Raw genomic sequence first — 20,973 nt, forward strand, 5'->3', positions numbered from 1 at the left:
CATCCCTGCTCACAGTTGTGTTTGTCTTAATACAGTTTAAACATGTAATTTCTGACGGGCTCATGCTTCGAACGCTCATACTAAACTGCTAACATCACTTTAAAATGTGAGAAAAATCAATTTAACTGCTTCGTATACTTTTTATTCAGTAGTTCTTAAAAGAACTGATTGTTTTCTACCAGATATTAGTAATGCAAATCAAGGAAATTTACATCTAGGCAACAGTTTTTTTCGGGCACCTTCTCCGCTGAAACGACTTCCTTTGACTGGGGCTTTTGGTGCCTTTGCTACGGTTTTCATTGGCTTAGTAGATTTTTGTTCGGGGGCACCCGCATATTTACTCCAGTAGTACAGCTTTAATCGGAGCCGCCTTTGCAGCAGCTAGCAAAGATATTGTTTTCGTCCGTTTTATCAACCTTGAACAAATCGGAAGCGCCTGTTCTTTTTGTTTGGACCAGCTCAATGTTGCTAATTTTCATCACGATGAAAGCTCATCATCTGCTCGTCAGCGATTTGAATTTCATCAACTGGCAACTCTATCGTATCCTGATTGCTCGCGATGAATCGCCGACGCAAAAACTGGTGAGCAAAGTATGAATTGATTACGCTGGCAAATACTCGCTCGGTATCTCTGTCTCACACTCATCGCTAATCATCGTTAGTCGCTGTCATCCAACCAAGAATGTACTTTGCGATGAAACGTAAACAAGCATATTTTTTGGCAAATTACAAAGAAAAAATATTGCTCGTTCAAATATAAAACGTTATTCGTATCACATATAATTATGAACTTGTCAAACGTCCACATATACTTGCGACGCCATACACAACCAGTAACTTCAAGCGGCACTCGGACAAATAGAATGGTTTCAAGATTTAGTTTCAATGAAATGCAAACCTGGTGCACTATTATTATTATTAATTGGTGCCTCGAAGGTTCGAAGCTATGAAAAATAATACATCTTCTTGTGTGACTAACGATGAAGGCTGATAATAAAAATATCGTCGGTCACTGTTCAAAATTTAATCCTGCCAACATGTCTGAAAAATCGCTAGTATCTTCTAAACAATTGCAAACGTTGCTGGTGCTTGTCATTGTCACGGAAAAAAGATTTATGCTGGATTTAACGTGAATGTTGAAAAATTATGAATAACATGTTAAAATAATTTAATGAGATTAAAAGTCTTCTGGGTGTAGAAGAACGTTGATGTTTTGAAGTGCATTTATGTATTATGTCGCAAAAATGTATATTCCAAGTATCTCAGGTGCTAATAGTCAAACTGAAAAGTCAACATAAGTGTTAGGTACAAGTTTTTTGACGGTGTAATTCAATATCTGATAGCGCTTTTGCCTGTTTTCAAAAATTGATAAATCATCGCTACTCATCGCGATGAGTCAAAATGTAAGCTATTCGTGTTTGATTGGGATCACTAGCGATCAAATCATGAATGAAAAAGAGTGAGTGATAATTCGTTTTTCTCTCACTCTCATTAAATAATGCTCAGCTAGAAAAGCATTGCCAGAGAATTTGACGTTATGGAATCACTTTTGAGTGTGTTTCGAACCGAATCAGTACTTTTATCGATGAATAGCAACATTGGACCAGCTTTTCGACAGCTAATTTCAAAACCTTTTTCACGAATGTGTCCAACCTTGGAACGTCACAATTGTGGCTAGCGGCGATTTACTTCTAACGGCTTCGGCGAGGATCCATTGATTTTACTGGGTATTGATAGCAGCAAAAACCATATCGTTCGCTGGCGGGCGAGTCGGTGGCTTCTTCGGATTGTTGGCGTCTTGCTTGGTGAATTTGAATGTCTTCGATGCCTTATTCCGAGCAAGCAACACCCACTGAAGCTCAACAATTTTCGGGCGGATTCTATAGAGCAGCGGTTCCCAACCTTTCTTCCGTTCGCGTACCCCCTGACGCATTTCCCTATACTATTCTGAAGCGAACTAAAGTTTTGGCGTACCCCTGGGGGTTCGCGAACCCCCATTTGGGAACCGCTGCTATAGAGCGTAAATTAAATACAATCAAAACCCATAGCTCATCTCGTATATATTTCTGTCATCTGTGCTAGGGAAGCATTGGCGTGGGAAGGCAAAAACATGAAATTAATGAAATAATGAATATAGTCTAATATTTTCTCAATTATTAAACGTCTGTTTGGGAAACATGGAATCTATTGTATTGTTATGGATTTTTTGAAAAATTTCCAATCGATTGATACCAATATCTCTAGAATCTGTTGACGGATGACTGAGTTATAGGCGTGCAAACCATAACCACTTTTCGTTACATGTTCCCTTTTCGTTTTTCTAAAGTGCACCCCAATATAGAAATCAAAGAAGTAGTCCTACTTCAAAAGATGTCTTCCACCGCCAATAAAGAACTTCGTGCCCTTGTTGATGAAGCAGTCAACCACATCGAAAGCCTGCGCTACCTCCAGCAGGAGATCAATGGAACGGCAGAGCATTTCTTCGTTTTCTTGATCGTGTCAGCTCTCGACAAGAGTGCACGCCAGGCTTGGGAAGCAACGCAGAAGAAGGGTGAGTTACCGAATTACCAGCAGACCATAGACTTCCTGAAATCCAGATGCCAAGTTCTGGAGAATTGTGAAGCAGCAGGCCAGCCAGCCCCGTCGAATCCAAAGCCCCATCCACCACAAAGAAGCCATGCTGCATCGACCGGCCCATCCCAACCACCAGTCTCTTGTGAAATTTGTGGCGGTCACCATCGAAACGTCCAGTGTTCGGCCCTATCCAGCCTAACCCCAGCCCAGAAGAACGAGAAGATCCGAACAGCTCGAGTCTGTTTCAACTGCCTGCGCAAAGGCCATCGCTCCAAAGATTGCCCTTCCGATAAGACATGCCACAAGTGTCAACGCCGACATCACACGTTGCTCCATGAAAATGAAGAATCCAGCCGAGATACGAAGCCCAACGTATCACTTCCCACCGAGACGATGGCGATCCCGCCACCGATACCAGCTGCAACATCATCGCAGATGCCAGCACCAGTGAACCAACCGGTTTCAACAACGTGTTTCGCAAACTTCGCCCAATCCACCAAGACTGTACTGCTGTTGACTGCGGTGGTTCAGGTCTACGACAGGAGAAATCAAGCACATCCATGCCGTGTGCTGTTGGATAGCGGCTCCCAGGTCAACTTTATCACGGAAGAGATGGCCAACCGTCTTGGCATCCCAAAGAAGCCAGCCAACATCCCGATTGTTGGCATTAACGCCCTACGAACCCACGCTCGTGATAAGGTGACCATCAAGTTTCGATCCCGTGTATCAACGTTCCACGCCAGCCTGGAGTGTCTGGTAACTCCAAGAGTGACTGGGACAATTCCAACTTCCAAGATCGACATCGCCCATTGGATGATCCCAGAAGGACTGGTCCTTGCCGATCCCAAGTTCCACATTCCCGACAAAGTGGACTTGCTGATTGGTGGGGAATTATTCTTCGACTTGCTGAAGCCAGGTCACCTCAGCCTAGCAGATGGATTACCACAGCTACGTGACACACAGCTTGGGTGGATAATAGCTGGCGTCATCATCGAACCACCACATGCATCCAACGTTTCTCCCATGTACGTCCACGCATCGGTTGCAGACATCGAGCGGAACATGCAACAGTTTTGGCAAATCGAGGAAGTACCAGACGTCCCCAACCTGTCAACCGAAGAGATAGCATGCGAAGCCCACTTCCTGTCTACCTACCAGCGTGATGAATCTGGAAGATTCATGGTTCAGCTCCCGTTCAATAGTGGTCTTCCCCTCCTGGACAACTGTCGTGCTCTGGCCCTAAAGCGTTTTCTGATGTTGGAGAAACGACTCGTCCGCAATCTAGAACTTCGAATTCAGTATGTGGATTTCATTCGGGAGTACGAGGCTCTCGGTCACTGCCGGGAAATCATGGAATCTGAAGACCCGCCCAACCAGCAGAGCTACTACCTTCCTCACCATGCCGTACTTCGACCTTCCAGCTCGAGCACGAAATGCCGTGTCGTGTTCGACGCAAGTGCCAAATCTTTGCCGTCGCATCTTTCGCTGAACGAGGTACTCCACGTCGGTCCAGTAGTGCAAAACGATCTACATCACATCATGCTACGATTCCGTAAATTCAAGGTAGCATTTACCGGAGATATCTGTAAAATGTACCGTCAAGTAGTCGAAGCCCCATCGAATCGTCGATTCTTGCGCATTTTCTGGCGAGAGCAGCCGTCGTTGCCTTTGCGTGTCTTGGAGTTGTGCACTGTCACCTACAGTACCGCATCGGCCCCCTATCAAGCAACCAGGTGCTTGGTACAGCTCGTCAAAGAAGATGGCGAGAACTTTCCCATCGCCGCTCGTATAGTGAAGGAGGAGACCTACATGGACGACGTACTGTCAGGAGCTGACTCGGTGGAAGATGCTATCGTGGCTAAACAGCAGTTAAAGGAACTCCTAAGTCGAGGAGGTTTTCCTATTCGAAAATGGTGTTCTAACTCCCAGCAGCTGATGGAGAACATTCCTATAGATGAACGTGAGACGATGACTCCGGGGGAGCAAGGAGTGAACGAAACCATAAAGGTGTTAGGCTTGCGTTGGAGCCCAACCGCCGATACGCTGAAGATCGCTATCATCCGAATCCACCTGTGAAACAACCACCAACGAAACGTACGGTGTACTCCGAGATCGCCAAATTCTTCGACCCCCTTGGACTGGTTTCGCCGGTGATCGTCTTGGCGAAACTCCTCGCGCAGAAGCTGTGGCAGCTTAAAATCAACTGGGACGATCCGGTGGATGAAAATATTGCCAAGCAGTGGCAAAATCTTCAACTTTCCCTAATGCATCTGCACGACATCGAGATCCCTCGGGGTGTTATTTTGGACAATGCAGTCGCCTACGAGTTGCATGGTTTTTCGGATGCCTCCACAACGGCATACGGAGCATGCATCTACCTACAGTCCCCTTTTGCTGATGGTTCGGCAAAGCTTCGTCTTCTCACCAGTAAATCCAAACTGGCGCCTTTGAGTGAGCTCACCATTCCACGGAAAGAATTGTGTGCCGCCCTCCTGTTGACCCGTTTACTGGCGAAGGTACTGCCAGCCCTGGATATGCCGGTTCAGGAAGTTGTGCTGTGGAGCGACAGTACGATTGTCGTAGCCTGGCTAAAGAAACCCCTCAACCAGTTGCAGCTATTCGTCCGAAATCGAGTCGCTGTGATCCAGCAGCACACAGACAAGTTCCGCTGGGAACATGTACGATCCCATCAGAATCCAGCCGATGTCATCTCCCACGGACAGCTTCCAGAAGATTTAGCTACCAACACTCTCTGGTGGCATGGTCCGAGTTACCTTGAAATGGTGTGCTACGAAGTGGTTGTTCCGGACGAGATACCTGAGGAAGCGCTACCGGAACTGAAAGCTGCCGTCGCCATCTCCGATGTAAGAATGGATATGCCTTTATTCTTCTCCAATTACAGCAATTTCTGCAAGCTACATCGAATTGTTGGGTACATTCGTCGGTTTGCTAATAATTGCCGTAAGCAGAATCCAACCGACCGAGAACTGAGACCCCATCTGACCGTCCATGAACTTCGCCGTGCAACAGAATCCATCATCCACGTCATACAACATGCACACTTTGCTGACGAAATCAAACGAGTCCTCGACAACGAACCCTGTAAGAGGTTAGGAAATCTTCGTCCAATGGTTTGCTCCGTGTTGGTGGCCGACTTGACCGATCGCAACTACCATTTGAAAGTCGCCATCAAATTATCTTACCGGATAAGGATCCGGCGATTCATCGTTTCATCCAGCAGATACACGTCGAACTTCTTCACGTTGGGCAAACAGGTTTGCTGAATGCTCTTCGCCAAAGGTACTGGCTCCCGAAAGGTCGATCCATCATCCGTTTCATCACCCGTCGATGCGTTAAATGCTTCCGAACCAATCCTACGACACCCAATCAACTAATGGGAAACTTGCCAGCGTCGAGAGTGATGCCATCGCCCCCATTCGCCATAACCGGTGTGGATTACGCCGGCCCCTTCTGGATTAAACAAGGGTCACGTCGTCCAACGCTGACCAAGGCGTACGTAGCAGTCTTCGTCTGCATAGCAACTAAGGCTGTGCACTTGGAAGTCGTCTCCGATTTGAGCACCGATGCTTTCCTGGCATCCCTAAGAAGATTAATTGCTCGCCGTGGAATGATTCATGAATTGCACTCGGACAACGCCACCAACTGGTGCGAAACATGAATTGAACAGCCTATATCAACAGTTCCAGAATCAGCAGGCTGTGAACGCCATCGAATCCTTTTGTCGCAGCCGTGAAATCGAGTGGCACTTCATTCCGCCAGACGCACCGGAGTTCGGCGGCCTCTGGGAGGCGGCCGTAAAATCCTGCAAAACACATCTGAAGCGTGTCGTCGGCAACGTGAAGCTGACATTTGAGGAGCTTTCAACTGGCATGGCTCAAATCGAGGCCGTCTTGAATTCCCGCCCTTTATTCGCCATCTCGAATGACCCGGCGGATCTACGAGTTATCACCCCGGCTGACTACCTCATCGGACGACCACTCACCGCTCCAGCTGAGCCCTCCTTAGAAGACGTCAAGGTTTCCCGTTTGGCGCGCTGGCAACATCTTCAACTCCTTCGTGAACATTTTTGGAGTGCTTGGAGCAGAGATTATCTGAACACCCTGTAACCCCGAAAGAAGAACCAACGAGAGATGCCAAATGTTCGCGAGGGCATGATCGTCCTGCTTCATGACCGAAACCAACCACCAACCAACCAACCACATCGTCCTGCTTCATGACCACACCAACCTCCAGCCGAAAATAACCCGAGACCTTTGCTTTTGCTTTTGCTGCCGCTACCATACAGAAGATCGTTCAGAGGCGAACAAGGTCTATTCGAACTTAACAGCCTGTAGAATAATGCAATAATCCTATACCCTATTCTATAGTCAAGATTAAAACCCAAAAAACTTAATTAAAGAATAGTCATTTTATTGCAACATTTGCCAACATCACAGTCGAATCTCGCACACGATTTCGCTCAAGATTGATTGAATTGAAGTGAAAAAGAAGGGTAAGAAGGAAAAAGATGTCAAACTTGTAAGTTGATTAAACTAAAAGCCGCTCTAGTATCAGATTAACAGTGCAAAATGCGGTAGGTTGCATTAAATGATTATCACAGTAGTCTATATAGTCATAAAAGGGGCAATAAGTTAACAGCAACACTGAAATTTACATTTGAATGTGAAAAGTAAAAGAGGAAATTGGAAACATGGGAAATCAACAAGAATTAAGTTCTGATACAGAATTATGTTCAGATATTAGTTACCGTGAGGTACGCTAATACTCCGTACTAGGCCTAAAGCTGGGTTAGAAAAAATACTTTTTCAAGTTTTCAAACATTGTTGACTGAAATGTGCATGTTGTGTTGGGAGATTGCTGATTTAATGCCAGGTGCACAAAATTAGAGAACCTCACGGTATTGAAAATCGTCAGCGCTTACCTTTATCTTCTATTAAGTTATGACTAAGATCGATTGATCGAAGTGCTGGATTTGAATTGGATATCACAGCCACTGCAAGTTTGTGAACAAAATCAGATCTGCAAATTATTAAGGAATTATTACATTTAATCTTGTTAAATCAAATGCAAAAACTTACCTTAATCCAAGTCCTTCAAGATGCAGCTCTTCCAGCCACATAGACCGTTTCAATACATGTAGAATCCGTTCTAATGTTTCGGTCGTCAAACGTGTATTACTAATCTTAAGCCCACGAAAAAATGTATTATACTCCAATGCCGAAATAATAGCCATCAAGTCTTTTTGTTCAAGATGATCAAAATCTCGTAAATTAAGTATACGATTGTCGTGCGACAGATAGATTGTGTCAATATCCCAAGAAACTTCTTCTCTATATTGCACTGCATGGAAATCACACATACATGCATATTGCATACTGAAGCCGCCGCATGGTCCTACATTCCGTGGATCAGACGGATGAAACTCATCGGAAAATATTGACGCACGTTCGATAGGGTTTACATCGATCTAATCAAAATGGAATAATTTATTTTCTTTATGTTCACAAAATGTTTACTTACCTTTCTAATAATGTATTTCAATGGCACTGTGGGAAATATTTGTTTGATGGCTGATGATAAATCTGTGAGAATGACGTCCGCATTCTGAAATGTTCGATGAAAATTATCTATAATATTAAAAAAATAACCGTATATATATTTGTAACATACAGAACTGAAATTGCCAGCATCCCCAATTGTAGAAAAAGAGTAAGTCTTGTCATTAGTTGTTATTGAAAAATGTGTTGGCTTTCTACTGTCGATTGATTGTATATCGAGGTAATGAAAATTTCCATCAATCTGTAAGCAAGATTAGAAAATATAAACATCTTTCATAAAACATTTTACATCCTATTAATGACTCATTGTAAACTTTCTTACCCGTGTAGGTACTTTCGCTGTCAGCAAATAAATACGAACAGGAGTAAACACCTGAAAAGTTAAAAATGGTATATGATCTAGTCTTGCAAAAAGTGTGTTACAAACGTACCAATACTCTATTCTCAGTTTTATCACTTTTCGTTTCCAATTTTACCATATACTTGACCAGAATTTTGGTGTGTCGTCCCAGCAGAGCCCTCACGCTTTCTATAAAAGAATACAAAAAGCAGTAGAAATTGACAAGTTGTAATCACAAAAAGTAGTTGAGTACCGGTAATATTTTTATTATTTCCTAAATGCACCATTGTCAGCACTTTAGATAAATAATTTTCGACAACCTCGAGACTGAATTCAGTTTGATTACTTTTATTTGGATACATAATTTGATATTTCATCGAATGAAATTAGATACAGCTTATTCATTGGCAATATGCAGTGAAAATATCCGTATGAAAAAAAATTACACTAGTAATGTTATCAGTTGTAATTTGCTGATAAGATGTGTATATGTATGACGAAGCAAGGTATGTATCGAGGTTTATATACTGTTTATTTCTAATTTTGGATCTCAACTTGTTTTATCAAAGATGTATGTAAACAATTTTCGCGTAGAAGTTTGTTTTTATATACCGCCTGGTATAACGTACATGATATTGTTAGCTATAATTTAACATGCGTGTTACTCCAATTATGTTTTTTTAATCATGAAAAGATATGGCTCAAAACAACCCATATTTTTCTAAAATTAATTCAATAACCAAATCGTAATTATCGATACTCGACGAATTGAATCAGGCGGTAGAAACGGTAGAAAACACAAACCAACCATATCTTTAAATTATGCCGATTCTTCATTTAGGGGGACCCGGGACAAGATGAGCACCCTAAGCTCAGCTTCAGTTTTGGTTATAAAAAGCACGATTTTTCTTCAGCTAACCATTGCTAAACAGTTGTTCTATTGTCCGTCTAACTTTCCTATCCAATTCTGATTTGATATATTTGAAACTAAATTGAAAAAAATGTAATAAGAAAATAGTTGTTTTTGTCACCCGCCTGAAGCATACTGGGGCAAGACGAGCACCCCCACGGGCCACGGGGCAAGATGGGCACCTGTTTAATAAATGATTTTTTTTTGCTTAAAGTTACGTTCCTAGTTTTTAGTAAAGCCTTAATTACTAAACATTAGTTCCAAAAGCGTCGTGTTAGTTGAAAAAGCCGGTGCACAGTGGTTTGATTGCTCTGGAATCGTGAACATTTTTAATAGTAAAGTAATAGTTTTTAATAGTAGTAAAGTTTCATAAAGTTTCAAGTTAAATTTTTAGTCGTTTATGTCGCCTTAACTTTTCGTCGAAGAGCTCAGTCTCGGAAGCCGTTTTTGGGTCCAAAAGCGGGATACTGTTTATAAAAATATAAATACTGCATTTTTCTTGCCAATCTGAACACAGCGAATATATTTTCTTGAACAGAATTTTTGTTTCAAACGAAAAAACTGCTTTTGAAATTGGCAGAATCGATGACGACTAATTTCAGCTTAAATATTGTATAGAAAAAGTAGAGCAACTGGAGTCACCGAGGCAAAAATACTTGAGAATTTCATAAGTTACGACTTATGAACTCACATAATTTTGATTTCATTAGGCTCTTATGTAATAAATATAAACGCGTATAAAGTTCATAGGTTGTTTTATAAATTTAATGTACAAGATATACGCATTCTATACACGTAACTTATGACTTTCATAAATTAATTTTTTTTTTTTGAAACGATCGCATGGACTTGCTTTTATCATATCTGGCATAAACAATGGAAAAGGCGAAATCGAACCAGCCTTTGTGTTGAGTGTGCCCTGTCGAGATGTACGTATCGATCAACCATCGTCCAACACATTGATCCAGCAACGTAACTACACCCATGACCATGCGAGGGATCGTTTCGAAAGTGACGGGTAAATAAAGGGCAGCTCGACTGTAAACAAACCAGAACAAAGAAACTATAGAAACGAAAAAGTGCTGTAAAACTTACTACTAAGAAATTTCTGTTCTTAAATTTACTTAAAATGTATTCAAAAGTTTAAACTTAAAGCTAGTTAAATAATTATGGAAAGTGCACTTATATTTACTAAAAGTAGCTTGAGCGAGGATAGAAGGTGAGAATAATAAAAAATCAAGCCAGCTTACAGCATTTAATATAGTTTTAGGAAGCATAAAACTACCTAGCGAGAAGCAGAAAGTGCATTAGGTTCACGGATTTAAATTAATGTTCCTAAATTAAAATTACTAAATGTACGTTTAACATAAAGTTTCTCTATAATCACTATTCTGTTATCATTCTTATGCAATTTACTCGGCTACAGGAATTTTATAATTTATATACGTACGTGGAATAAGAGTAAACAGCGCGTGTGGACGGCAGCAAAATTTTGCGCTGTCAAAATTTTTCTTACAGTTTGTAAAACAAAATTTAATAAAACGAATTATCGGTTCCGTACGAATTGGGAAGTTGGAAATAATCAAGCAGATTAGTTGTTAAAATAATCAAACAGATTAGTTTTTCGGCCAGCGGCAGCAGATATAGAATTAGCATGTGCCTTGAAGATAGTGACAAACAAGTTACATGTTTGGATGCAGTCGGAATTAATGGAGGTAACTGTTATTGGAAGCGGTCCGAATTTACGCTTGTGCATACGGTAGTGACTTTTGCGGTTTATGAAGTTCTGCCCCGGAGGCACCCAAAACCTTTCGAATAGGACCTTAAACTGTTTCAAGTTTAATCGAAAATGCTGTTCAGTGGCGGGATTTAATGGAATGGACGAAGAAACAAATGCCGGTGAGGTCGTTTCATAACTTCACTCGTTTATCTATTTGATTTTCCTGCATTCATATATTTTATTATTTCTAAATTTTATTCTTTTATTAAGTAATTAAAATGATGCCAGGTAGACGGAACTTTTCAATTTTCAGAGAGCGAAAAAAAGGCGCTATAACCTTGGCCTATTGCAGCCAGACTATGGTTAATGCCATAAGTTCATCCCCGAGGGTCCGGAGTATCACTTAACCTTTATTAGCAAAGATACTCCCAACGACTACAATTTGTAATCTGTAAATTAATCAATATCTTCAAGGGAAGCGTTTGGTACGGGAGGTCCACGCTTTCTTCCTTCCCCTTGATTTCAATGAGTTGAATGGAATTAAGTATCATTTTTAATTCCACTTAATTCTTTGGAATTCTCTCTGCGGTACATGCTGCGCAGTTGGCCTGGCCGTTGACAAGAAAAATGACCGATTTAAGCAATCGGCATTTTCCAGGATGCCTTCAAGTATTGGCTGCGTTAGTGTAAGATAAGATAAGATAAGATAAGATATATACGTACGTGGAATAAATTCATAAAATTAACAACTATATTTACTTACGGAACACTTTGGTTCATTTACATCATGCACCCTTTTGTCGATTTGCTACAGGAAATATTTACATCACCGCTGCGGATTGATCTGAATTGAACCATTTCGCCAGTTCTATTTTCAATTTCGCTGGTCCAAATTTGGTATACCTTTGATCTAAATATAGACCACCGTAGAAGATGCCCTTAATACACATGAAAATAAATACGCCCTTTTTAAAAATTTGTCTTGAATCAAAATGGCGCCAAAACCTGTGGTATAGGCAGAGCTGCCATAAATACAGATATTTGTGCATGCATAAATTTGGGACCCTATCGTTTTTTTTCGGAGTATTTTAGTTTCTCGATCCAATCTTTTAAACAACATAAATGGCAGCCATCTAGGCGCATATATTTTTCTGATGTGCCTCAATCATATCCATCCTACTCTTAAATGCATGAAATTATCGTATGCCGACGATTTCAAACTCTTTTCCGTAATTAATAATATGTCTGACTGCCAATTTCTGCAATCGCATCTACAGTCAACCAAAAAAGTATTCGGACAGCAGCGCATAAAATTTTCTTTTAGAAATTTTGCACAGTATTTTTGCAAAGAATGGTAACACATATTTTTTAAAACAATGTTTAACTAAAGCATATTTATATGCACAACAAAAATTCGGGGAAAAGCTTTCCGTTTTGAAGATAGGGTACATACAGTTTGAATTCCTTAAAAATGCAGCCAAAAAAGTATTCGGACAGTTAACTATTAGTTGAAACCAATGTCTTTTCTCGCTCAACTACTACCTTGTAGGACCATTTACATTCTTGATGACCTGTTATCTGTTTGGGATAAAATTAACAATTTTTCAAATATCCCTCTGTAAATTGCTGACAATTTTTTTACAAGAGCTCGGTTTAAGTCATTGTAATAAGAAATCGAATGATTTCTCATTTAGAAATGAGATTATCTAAAAAGATGTTCAAAAGGGTTCAAATCTAGACTGAATGCTGATGTTTCGGTAGCTCTAGGACAATTATATGGTGCCTACCGCTTACAATTATCGACAGTATGTTTAGATTCAACATCCCGGTACAATATGTATGTACCACACAATTACAATTTTGCTTTAATTTCACCTAAAATTATTCAGATAGTTGAGTTTACATTTAGTTCTATCCAAAAATATATATCTTTGGTGCCTTTGTGTGGGTTCGGCCTTATCTTATACCATTGCACTATGGGCATAAACGAACCGAAAAAACGGATGCAATTAAGATATAGCCTGCAGGCTTATGAAATGTAGGTGATCTTATGTAAAATTTTCCGGAGAATCGCATGGTGCCCACCGCTTTCCTGTTTGTCATCGGGAAGTGCCCCATTTTGCTCATTTTCCCCTATTTTTAATATTTTTTACCCTTTTTGGACTATATCAAGCCAGGCTTTGAAAAAATAAAACATGAAAAACCTAATTATTTTATGTAAAGAAGTCCACAGAATTGAATAGGGTTGACCCCGTTTAGTTTAGAGCGAGATTATCGCTTCGAGGCTCATAGACTTCAGCTTCTGAAGCAGCAGAACGGTCGCTATACGTAACTATGGAAATACGCGCAACTTTTTGCAAGTTAAGTTTTTACTAACCTTAATACAACAGATATACCGGAACGTCCAGATTGGTTTAAAATCATTCAAATGTTGATCCAAGAATTTGTCTTAGAAAATCCCGTAGTTGAATACATCATTTGCCACACTTCTTTATTATTTTACAATTTATATATGACCAGTTTTAGGTTCTGGTAGTACTCTAAACGGAAGTTCCGTAGTGTGGAGCATGAACGAATGCTCTAACAGTATATTGTATTCATTCTTACTGACTCAAAATGAGATGGCAGCAGCAAATTTCGTTTTATTTCATCTATTACTTATGACGTGAAAAAATAATCCCACTGCGATATGGAATCTCTGGGAAAATGGATCCAAAATTTGCTAATATATTTTTTCATTGAAGGTCAATCTAAGGTGGTTCTTTGAAGACAAGTTGTATAAAAATCGATCAAAAAATAGTAAAGATAGAGCCAAAAGTGTAACGGCAAGTACACTAATTTTTGAAGTCCCGGCGGGAACGTAAAGGTTAAAGTAGGTATGCAATAAGGCCGAACCTACACAATTGTGTAGGTATGAAAAACAATGCGCATAAGTAAGTTGTAAAAGTTATTTCGCGTAAATTTTTAATTACATCAACTAGAAATACTTATTACCAATAATTTTTTATCCAAGCAATTTCGAAATACGAAATAGTCATGTCTCACCTACACAATTGTGAGGGCTCGGGCTTAAAGGGTTAAGGTGGGCATCTTGCCCCGTGCTACCCTAGTCTTGCTGACTGGTGTAATACCAACAGGATGCTATTAAATACTTCCAAATGCTCCTGCATCCCCTTTACACGTAAGAAATCAATTGTAACATTTGATTATAAAATATCTAACGTTGTTCTAAAGCGGGAAACAGTTGTAAAAGGCTAAGGAATTTTGCTGGACTCCAAACTGACATTCAAGGATCACATAGCGTTCATCTGTTCTAAAGTCTCGAGAAATCTTGGCTTCTTATTCAGGGCCACAAAGCAGTTTACTAGCATTCCATGTTTGAAAACTCTGTACTGTTCCTTAGTGCGCTCTGTATTAGAATATGCCTCGAATGTGTTGGCACCGTACTATCAGAACAGTATTCAACGGATTGAGGCAATTCAACGCAAATTTGTGCGTTTCGCTTTACTACTCCTACCTTGGAATGATCCATTAAACCTCCCAAGTTACCAAAATCGATGCAATCTGATCGGGCTTGATACGTTGGCACTTCGGCGCGAAGTTACCAAAGCTACCTTTATCTCCGACATCTTAACGTCGTTTGTTGATTGTTCCGATATTCTACAACTCCTAAACATAAACATTCGCCGTAGAAATCTTCAATGCCATGTCTTTTTTACCTTCCCGTCTCACGTACTAATTATGGTAGTAATGAGCCACTCAGTAGCATGTGTCGCGTTTTTAATAAGGCTTATACAAATTTGGAAAAAAGTTTATGTCCTGGTCTCGAAATATTATTCAAGGGGGGGGGGGGGGGGGGGGGCAAGAAAAAATAATAATCAAACCTTCAATAACTAGACAAAGGAGAAGAAACCAGTGTTTATTTTTCCAGATTAATAAAAGTTTAATACAAAATAGTTGTACAGTACTTAAATTTTAGTTCAAATCAAAACAACTTTCAAAATTTTTTCATTCAAGCACATAAAGTTAGTATTCTGGCAGAGATGAATCAACTTGAAAATAGTGGAGTGCTACAGGATCTCTTTAGAGAGGCATAAACGTGTAACTTGACCTTCATTTGAATTTTGCTTTTTACTTGCATGTCACTCGGTTAGTTACCTTGAATTTTAGAATAATCCAAATCTGTGTCACTTACTAGTTCAGTAGCCACAAAATAGTATCGGAATCTAATCTTCTCGTTAAAATGGCAATTTAGGTCCCTACAACTTTTTTACATGGAACGCATGTGCTTTGCTGCCGACATTTCTTTAAAAAATCTCTGACACCATTCACGTTTGAAACCACTTGTTTCTTGGTCAACCTTTTAGTCATATAAATATAAATATAAATCCTCAACTGATGATGGTTCTCAACAATAACGTGTTTATCTTTGATATATTAAGGATGCAAACGCATCACTATCAGCAACGATTGTCATTGTTTGACTAATAGCATTTGTTCAGTCCGGTGCTGCACTTCGGATGAAGTGCTTAAAGGTTAAGCACAATAGTCGCCTGTGACCTGTAGCATGAATCAGAAAGCTTAGATGGTGTAGGATATTACTTCAACTTTGCACGAATTGGGTAATTTAGAAATGTAAACTCGTTGAATTGTAAAAATCTGCTTACCATTAAAGAATGCAACATTACATATTGCACTTTATTTTTTTGCTCCTTCAAATTTCGAAAATTTTTGAAGGGAGGGGTGACATAAACTTTTTTTCAAATTTGTATAAGCCTAAATGTTGTTTTTGATTTTAATGTACCGTGAAAGCACCAGTCGCTGCGGAGTTCCAGTGGCCGCGCACCCGGCAATATTTTCATTAATTACATAAAATTAAGATAAAAACTGCAAGGTATACAGCCCTAATGGTTGTACGAAAGGGTGACGTAGGACTATGTCTGGTTATTAGATCACAGACTAACGTAAACCTGCATTTCTGGCAAATGTATGTTTATAAGAATCTTTGAGTGCCATTGTTTTAGCGAAATATTCACATTCAATTCTTCATTGAATGCAATGACACTTCGAAACGCCTACAATCTTTACTGCCGCTGGAAGCATATCTGTCCCATGTTACAAAACACGAAAACGAGAAAATCGCACCCAAAGTTGAAAAACTGATTTTTCTAAAATTACTTAGTTTTGATGTAATTATTTGTCCCTCTTCGAGATAATGTTGAAAAACTTCACTAAATTTTGTATACAACTTGAAAACATTTTATATGAAAAGGTGTATGCAGCGAGACAAATATGCGTCCATTTTTCCAGTGGGACAAATTGGCCTCAAATTTTTTCGAGTTTTTCTAGTATAAACACCATGTTTTCGATTCATATTATAAAAATACATATATAATTATAACGTTAGACAACAAAATGTCGAAAATGACAATATGTAACATGGGACAGTTATACTTCCACCGGCAGTTTAAGACATAGAGATTTGTTTTAAAATCAATTGTGTGCATCCTAAAGGTTGAAATAGTAATGAATGACCAGCCCACAGCTTATTGTATTAAATATGATTATGCGTAGTTTGACATGTTTCAATAATTTTACTTTAACTCGCTTGTGGCCTTTAAAAGGGCCATTCGTTACAAATAATAAACTCGAGCTAAAGCACGTTCATCGCAAATATGACGTGCCACTCGAAAGTTCTTCTCTTTTGACATGAATGGGAACAGGAACATAAGTTAGCGGCGCCTTTCATGCCTCGAAAAACACCTACATACTAAATTTGGTTCCATTTTCTTGTTTAGTGATTAGTTATGAGGAGATTTGTATTTCATTTGTATGGGATCCCCCCTTCTTAAAGAAGGCAGAGGCCCTAATGCCAAATTTTGGTTCCCTTTGCTTGATTAGATCATGTATTTCATTTGTATGGGAGCCCCCCTCTTAGAAGGTGAAGGGGTCTCAGTACACCATAGAAAAAATTCTTACCTCCAAAAACACCCACATGCCAAATTTGGTTCCTTTTACTTGATTAGTTCTCGAGTTATGAAGAAATTTGTATATTATTTGTATGAGATCCCCGCCCCCTCCTGAAGAGAGAAGGGTCTCAATTCACGATAGAAAAAATTCTTGCCTTCTGAAATCCCCTCATGCCAAATGCCAAATGCTAATAACTACTAAACTACTAAATGAAACTGAACAATTTATATGTCGTTGGATAGATAAAATGACCAGCAGTTTTATGAAGGGGTAAGAGAGCAATTTTAAGGAGGGCGTAAGAGGGGGGGCTCTCATACAAATGAAATACAAATTTCCTCATAACTCGAGAACTAATGAAGCAAATGGAACCAAATTTGGCATGCGGGTGTTTTTGGAGGTGTTACGGCAGGCGTTACGACCAATACGCTAGCGTCGTATGTTACCGAAGGGCACGCTGGTAAAATGAGAACTGGGACCGGGATCAGCACACAGTCATAATGACAAGATCATTTGCATTCAGTCCGTTAATAGATTGTCATCTCTGGATAAGTGCTAATTAATTTTCTTATAATTTCAACATTATTAAAATAGAGTAACGAATTTCGTGAGTAGCTTAGGGTATTTTGTATCTATTATTACTTATTTTGTTATTCGGACCAGGTTCCAACATTATTAATACGCGGCTGCACGGAGTAGGCAGACCTAGTAAGTGAGGTTAGGAGCACCGTAGGACAAATAAAGTCACTAAAATTGTAAGCCCTTTTTGATAACACGTGTTCCGCATTAAAACTAAAAGACATAAATTTACAGCCTTAAAGCTCGTTATGGAATAAACCATTTAGCTGACAGAACGGTGACTTTTCCTATTTGCCGGTGGCAACATTCTTTAAAGAATTTTATCCGGACTTGCTAAACGCTGTAGGAGACGGTGACAGGCAAACCGATCTGCGATGGCTACAAACACGGACGAAGTTGATCAAACCCAGTACAATTGTGCAGGATGCACGGCTGCGGATCATGAGGAGGATATGGTAGCTTGCGATAGATGTAATCGTTGGTACCATTACTCATGTGCAAAGGTTGATGCAACAATCAAGCACCGTAAGTGGCAATGCAAGGAATGTGTGTTGTCGACTACTATTAGCGAGGTCATATCGGTGTCGGGAAAATCTGGTAATAGCTCTCGATCTGCGCGGGTTCAGCTACAGTTGCTGCATATTGAAGAGGAAAAAAAGGTACAAGAAGAACTATTGGCGGAGAAACAAGAACGCGAACGCGTTCGTCAGCAAAACGCCTTGCAAGAGCAGGAAAAGCAAGAGCACGAACGTCTTCGTCAAGAACAGGAACGTATTCGTATCGAACAAGCATTTAAGGAAAAGGAGAAGCTGCTAGCCGAGAAGCTGGAACAGGAACGTATTCTGCAGGAGACGGCCTTGAAGGAGAAAAATGAGCTTCGAAAAAAGTACTTGAACGAAAAATATGCTGCACTCATCAAAGCCGCAGCAGAAGAAAATGGAAGTGAATGTCGTTTTAGCCAAATCAGCGGTTCGAGTAAAGTGAGACTCTGGATAGACACTCATAGAAAGCAGTTGGCTGGGGCCAAATTCGACGCCGAACCAGTTCCAGTGACCTATCCAATCCCCTCCAATGGGCCTAACGAACAGAAGGGTGCAAATGAAGGGAAACAATTACAGCATGCTGACGCGCTGACGCAGAGTAAACCTTCGGCAGAGGAAATTCCGAAGTATACTGGGACGATAAAGAAGGTACCAATTCCACCAGCAAAGGTCACGTCAACGCCGGTTATTAAGAAAGCGATAGAACCAGCAGCAAGATCAGTGCAAGTGCATCGGTCAGATGCACCGCAAGTAGTGTTACGCTCAAATGTTGAACCAGAACAAATCCAACAGCAAAAATATCAAACAGAAAATCTAAATCGCGAAAGTGTAGCACCGCACCCTAGGCCAGTCGATAGACCATTTGTACCACATCATACAATTAATCAATCTGATTCCAACGTACAGTTTCAACAACAATTAGCTGCCAGGCAGGTGGTCCCTAAGGAGTTGCCGGTGTTCACGGGAAATCCAGAAGAATGGCCATTGTTTGTGAGCAGCTACCGAAACTCGACAAGCATGTGCGGTTATACTAATGCGGAAAATTTAATGAGACTACAAAGATGTCTGAAAGGTGCAGCCATGGAAGCAGTACGGAGCAATTTATTATTGCCATCTTCCGTTCCTCAGGTGATGGACACATTAGAAACATTGTTCGGGGGTCCTGAACGACTGGTCCAGTCATTACTCAACAAAGTTCGAAAGGCACCACCACCGAAGTCTGATAAACTGGAGACTCTTATTAATTTCGGCTTAGTGGTTCAGAATCTCGTCGGGCATTTGAGAGCGGCTAATCAACAAGCACATCTAACTAATCCAACGTTATTACACGAGCTAGTGGAAAAGTTACCAGCAAACATTCGTCTGGAATGGGCAATGTTCAAGAGGCGCCAAACTATAGTCGATCTTGGTACTTTCTGCGAGTACATGACGTCGCTTATATCAGCAGCTTGTGAGGTCACTACGTTCTGTCCAGATCCCTCCAGACCGGGTCGAAATGATAAATCAATTCCTCGGGAGAAAGTGTTCATGAATACTCACTCGCAGTACGACGCAAGTAAGAAGGTTGATACTGGTAAGCGAACAAAAAATCAAGAAAAACCATGTTTTGTGTGTCAGAGTACTAGCCACAGGGTTAGAGATTGTACTAGGTTTAAGTCTCAATCATTAGCAGATCGTTGGAAAGTAGTAGAAGCGAATCAAATGTGTAGTAGGTGCTTGGTTACCCACGGCAGATGGCCGTGCAAGTCTGCACGACTGTGTGAAGTGAACGGTTGTAGACAGAATCATAATCCACTTTTGCATCCAGGCCGACCTAGAGTAGGTGAGAGAGTAGACACAAATTATAATTTTCCTTCAGTCGTTTCTGTACACCAGCAAATACAAAGTAATACACTTTTCCGTATTGTGCCGATAATGTTGTATGGGAAGACGGGTCAGATAAAAACGTTTGCGTTCCTTGATGAGGGTTCATCGATCACTCTTATGGACAAGAATCTTGCAGATCAGCTAGGGGCAGAAGGGAAAGTCCAACCTCTGTGCCTGACGTGGACAGCAAATGTTACTCGCCAGGAAACCGATTCACGTAGAGTTAACCTGAAGGTGTCGGGACTTGGAAGCACAAAGGTCTTTCCACTGAATAACGTTCGAACCGTGGGAAGTTTAAATTTGCCAGTGCAAACAATGTGTTACGACGATCTCTCTATGAGATTCCCTCATTTACAGGGACTACCAGTTAGAAGTTATCAAGACGCAGTACCTCAGTTACTAATTGGCTTGGACAATCTAAAATTAGCGATACCGCTCAAAAGGCGCGAGGGACGATTTAATGAGCCTATGGCAGCAAAAACTAGGCTTGGCTGGACGGTGTTTGGTAATATGAACGAGTCAGCAGATACTACTACTTCACCTTCGTTTCATATATGTGCGTGTAACGAAGGACTTCGTCTTCACGACTTGGTGAAAACTTTTTTTGCAGTCGATAATTTGGGAATTTCGGCTGCACCGATGCCAGAAAGTGAGGAAGTGAAACGCGCAAAGGATATTCTTCGAAACACAACAGTGCGACTGGACGATGGTCGATTCGAAACTGGCCTGCTCTGGAGGACAGATAAAGTAGAATTCCCGAGCAGTTATTTTATGGCAGAGCGGAGATTAAGATGTTTAGAACGCCGTTTGGATTGCCAACCGGAATTACGCGCTAAAGTGGAGAAACTTATAGACGAGTTCCAGATCAAAGGATACGCCCACAAAGCAACCCCTTG

General features: G+C 40.6%; 1 protein-coding gene across 4 annotated transcripts in view; it reads right to left on the bottom strand.

Moving 5' to 3' along the window:
- LOC128737158 (F-actin-uncapping protein LRRC16A) overlaps positions 1-20,973 on the bottom strand; it is a 162,101-nt gene that overhangs the window by 133,365 nt on the left and 7,763 nt on the right. For all 4 annotated transcript variants that reach the window (XM_053831732.1, XM_053831731.1, XM_053831730.1 and 1 more), the window contains exons 2-7: positions 8,585-8,682; positions 8,476-8,526; positions 8,266-8,394; positions 8,116-8,199; positions 7,674-8,062; positions 7,517-7,614 (exon numbers count right to left, since the gene is read on the bottom strand). In XM_053831732.1, coding sequence (XP_053687707.1) covers positions 7,517-7,614; positions 7,674-8,062; positions 8,116-8,199; positions 8,266-8,394; positions 8,476-8,526; positions 8,585-8,682 — 849 coding nt within the window. The remainder of the gene's footprint in view (positions 1-7,516; positions 7,615-7,673; positions 8,063-8,115; positions 8,200-8,265; positions 8,395-8,475; positions 8,527-8,584; positions 8,683-20,973) is intronic.

The sequence above is a fragment of the Sabethes cyaneus genome, chromosome 2 (assembly GCF_943734655.1).
Source record: "Sabethes cyaneus chromosome 2, idSabCyanKW18_F2, whole genome shotgun sequence".
In the NCBI taxonomy this organism is placed as follows: Eukaryota; Metazoa; Arthropoda; class Insecta; order Diptera; family Culicidae; genus Sabethes; species Sabethes cyaneus.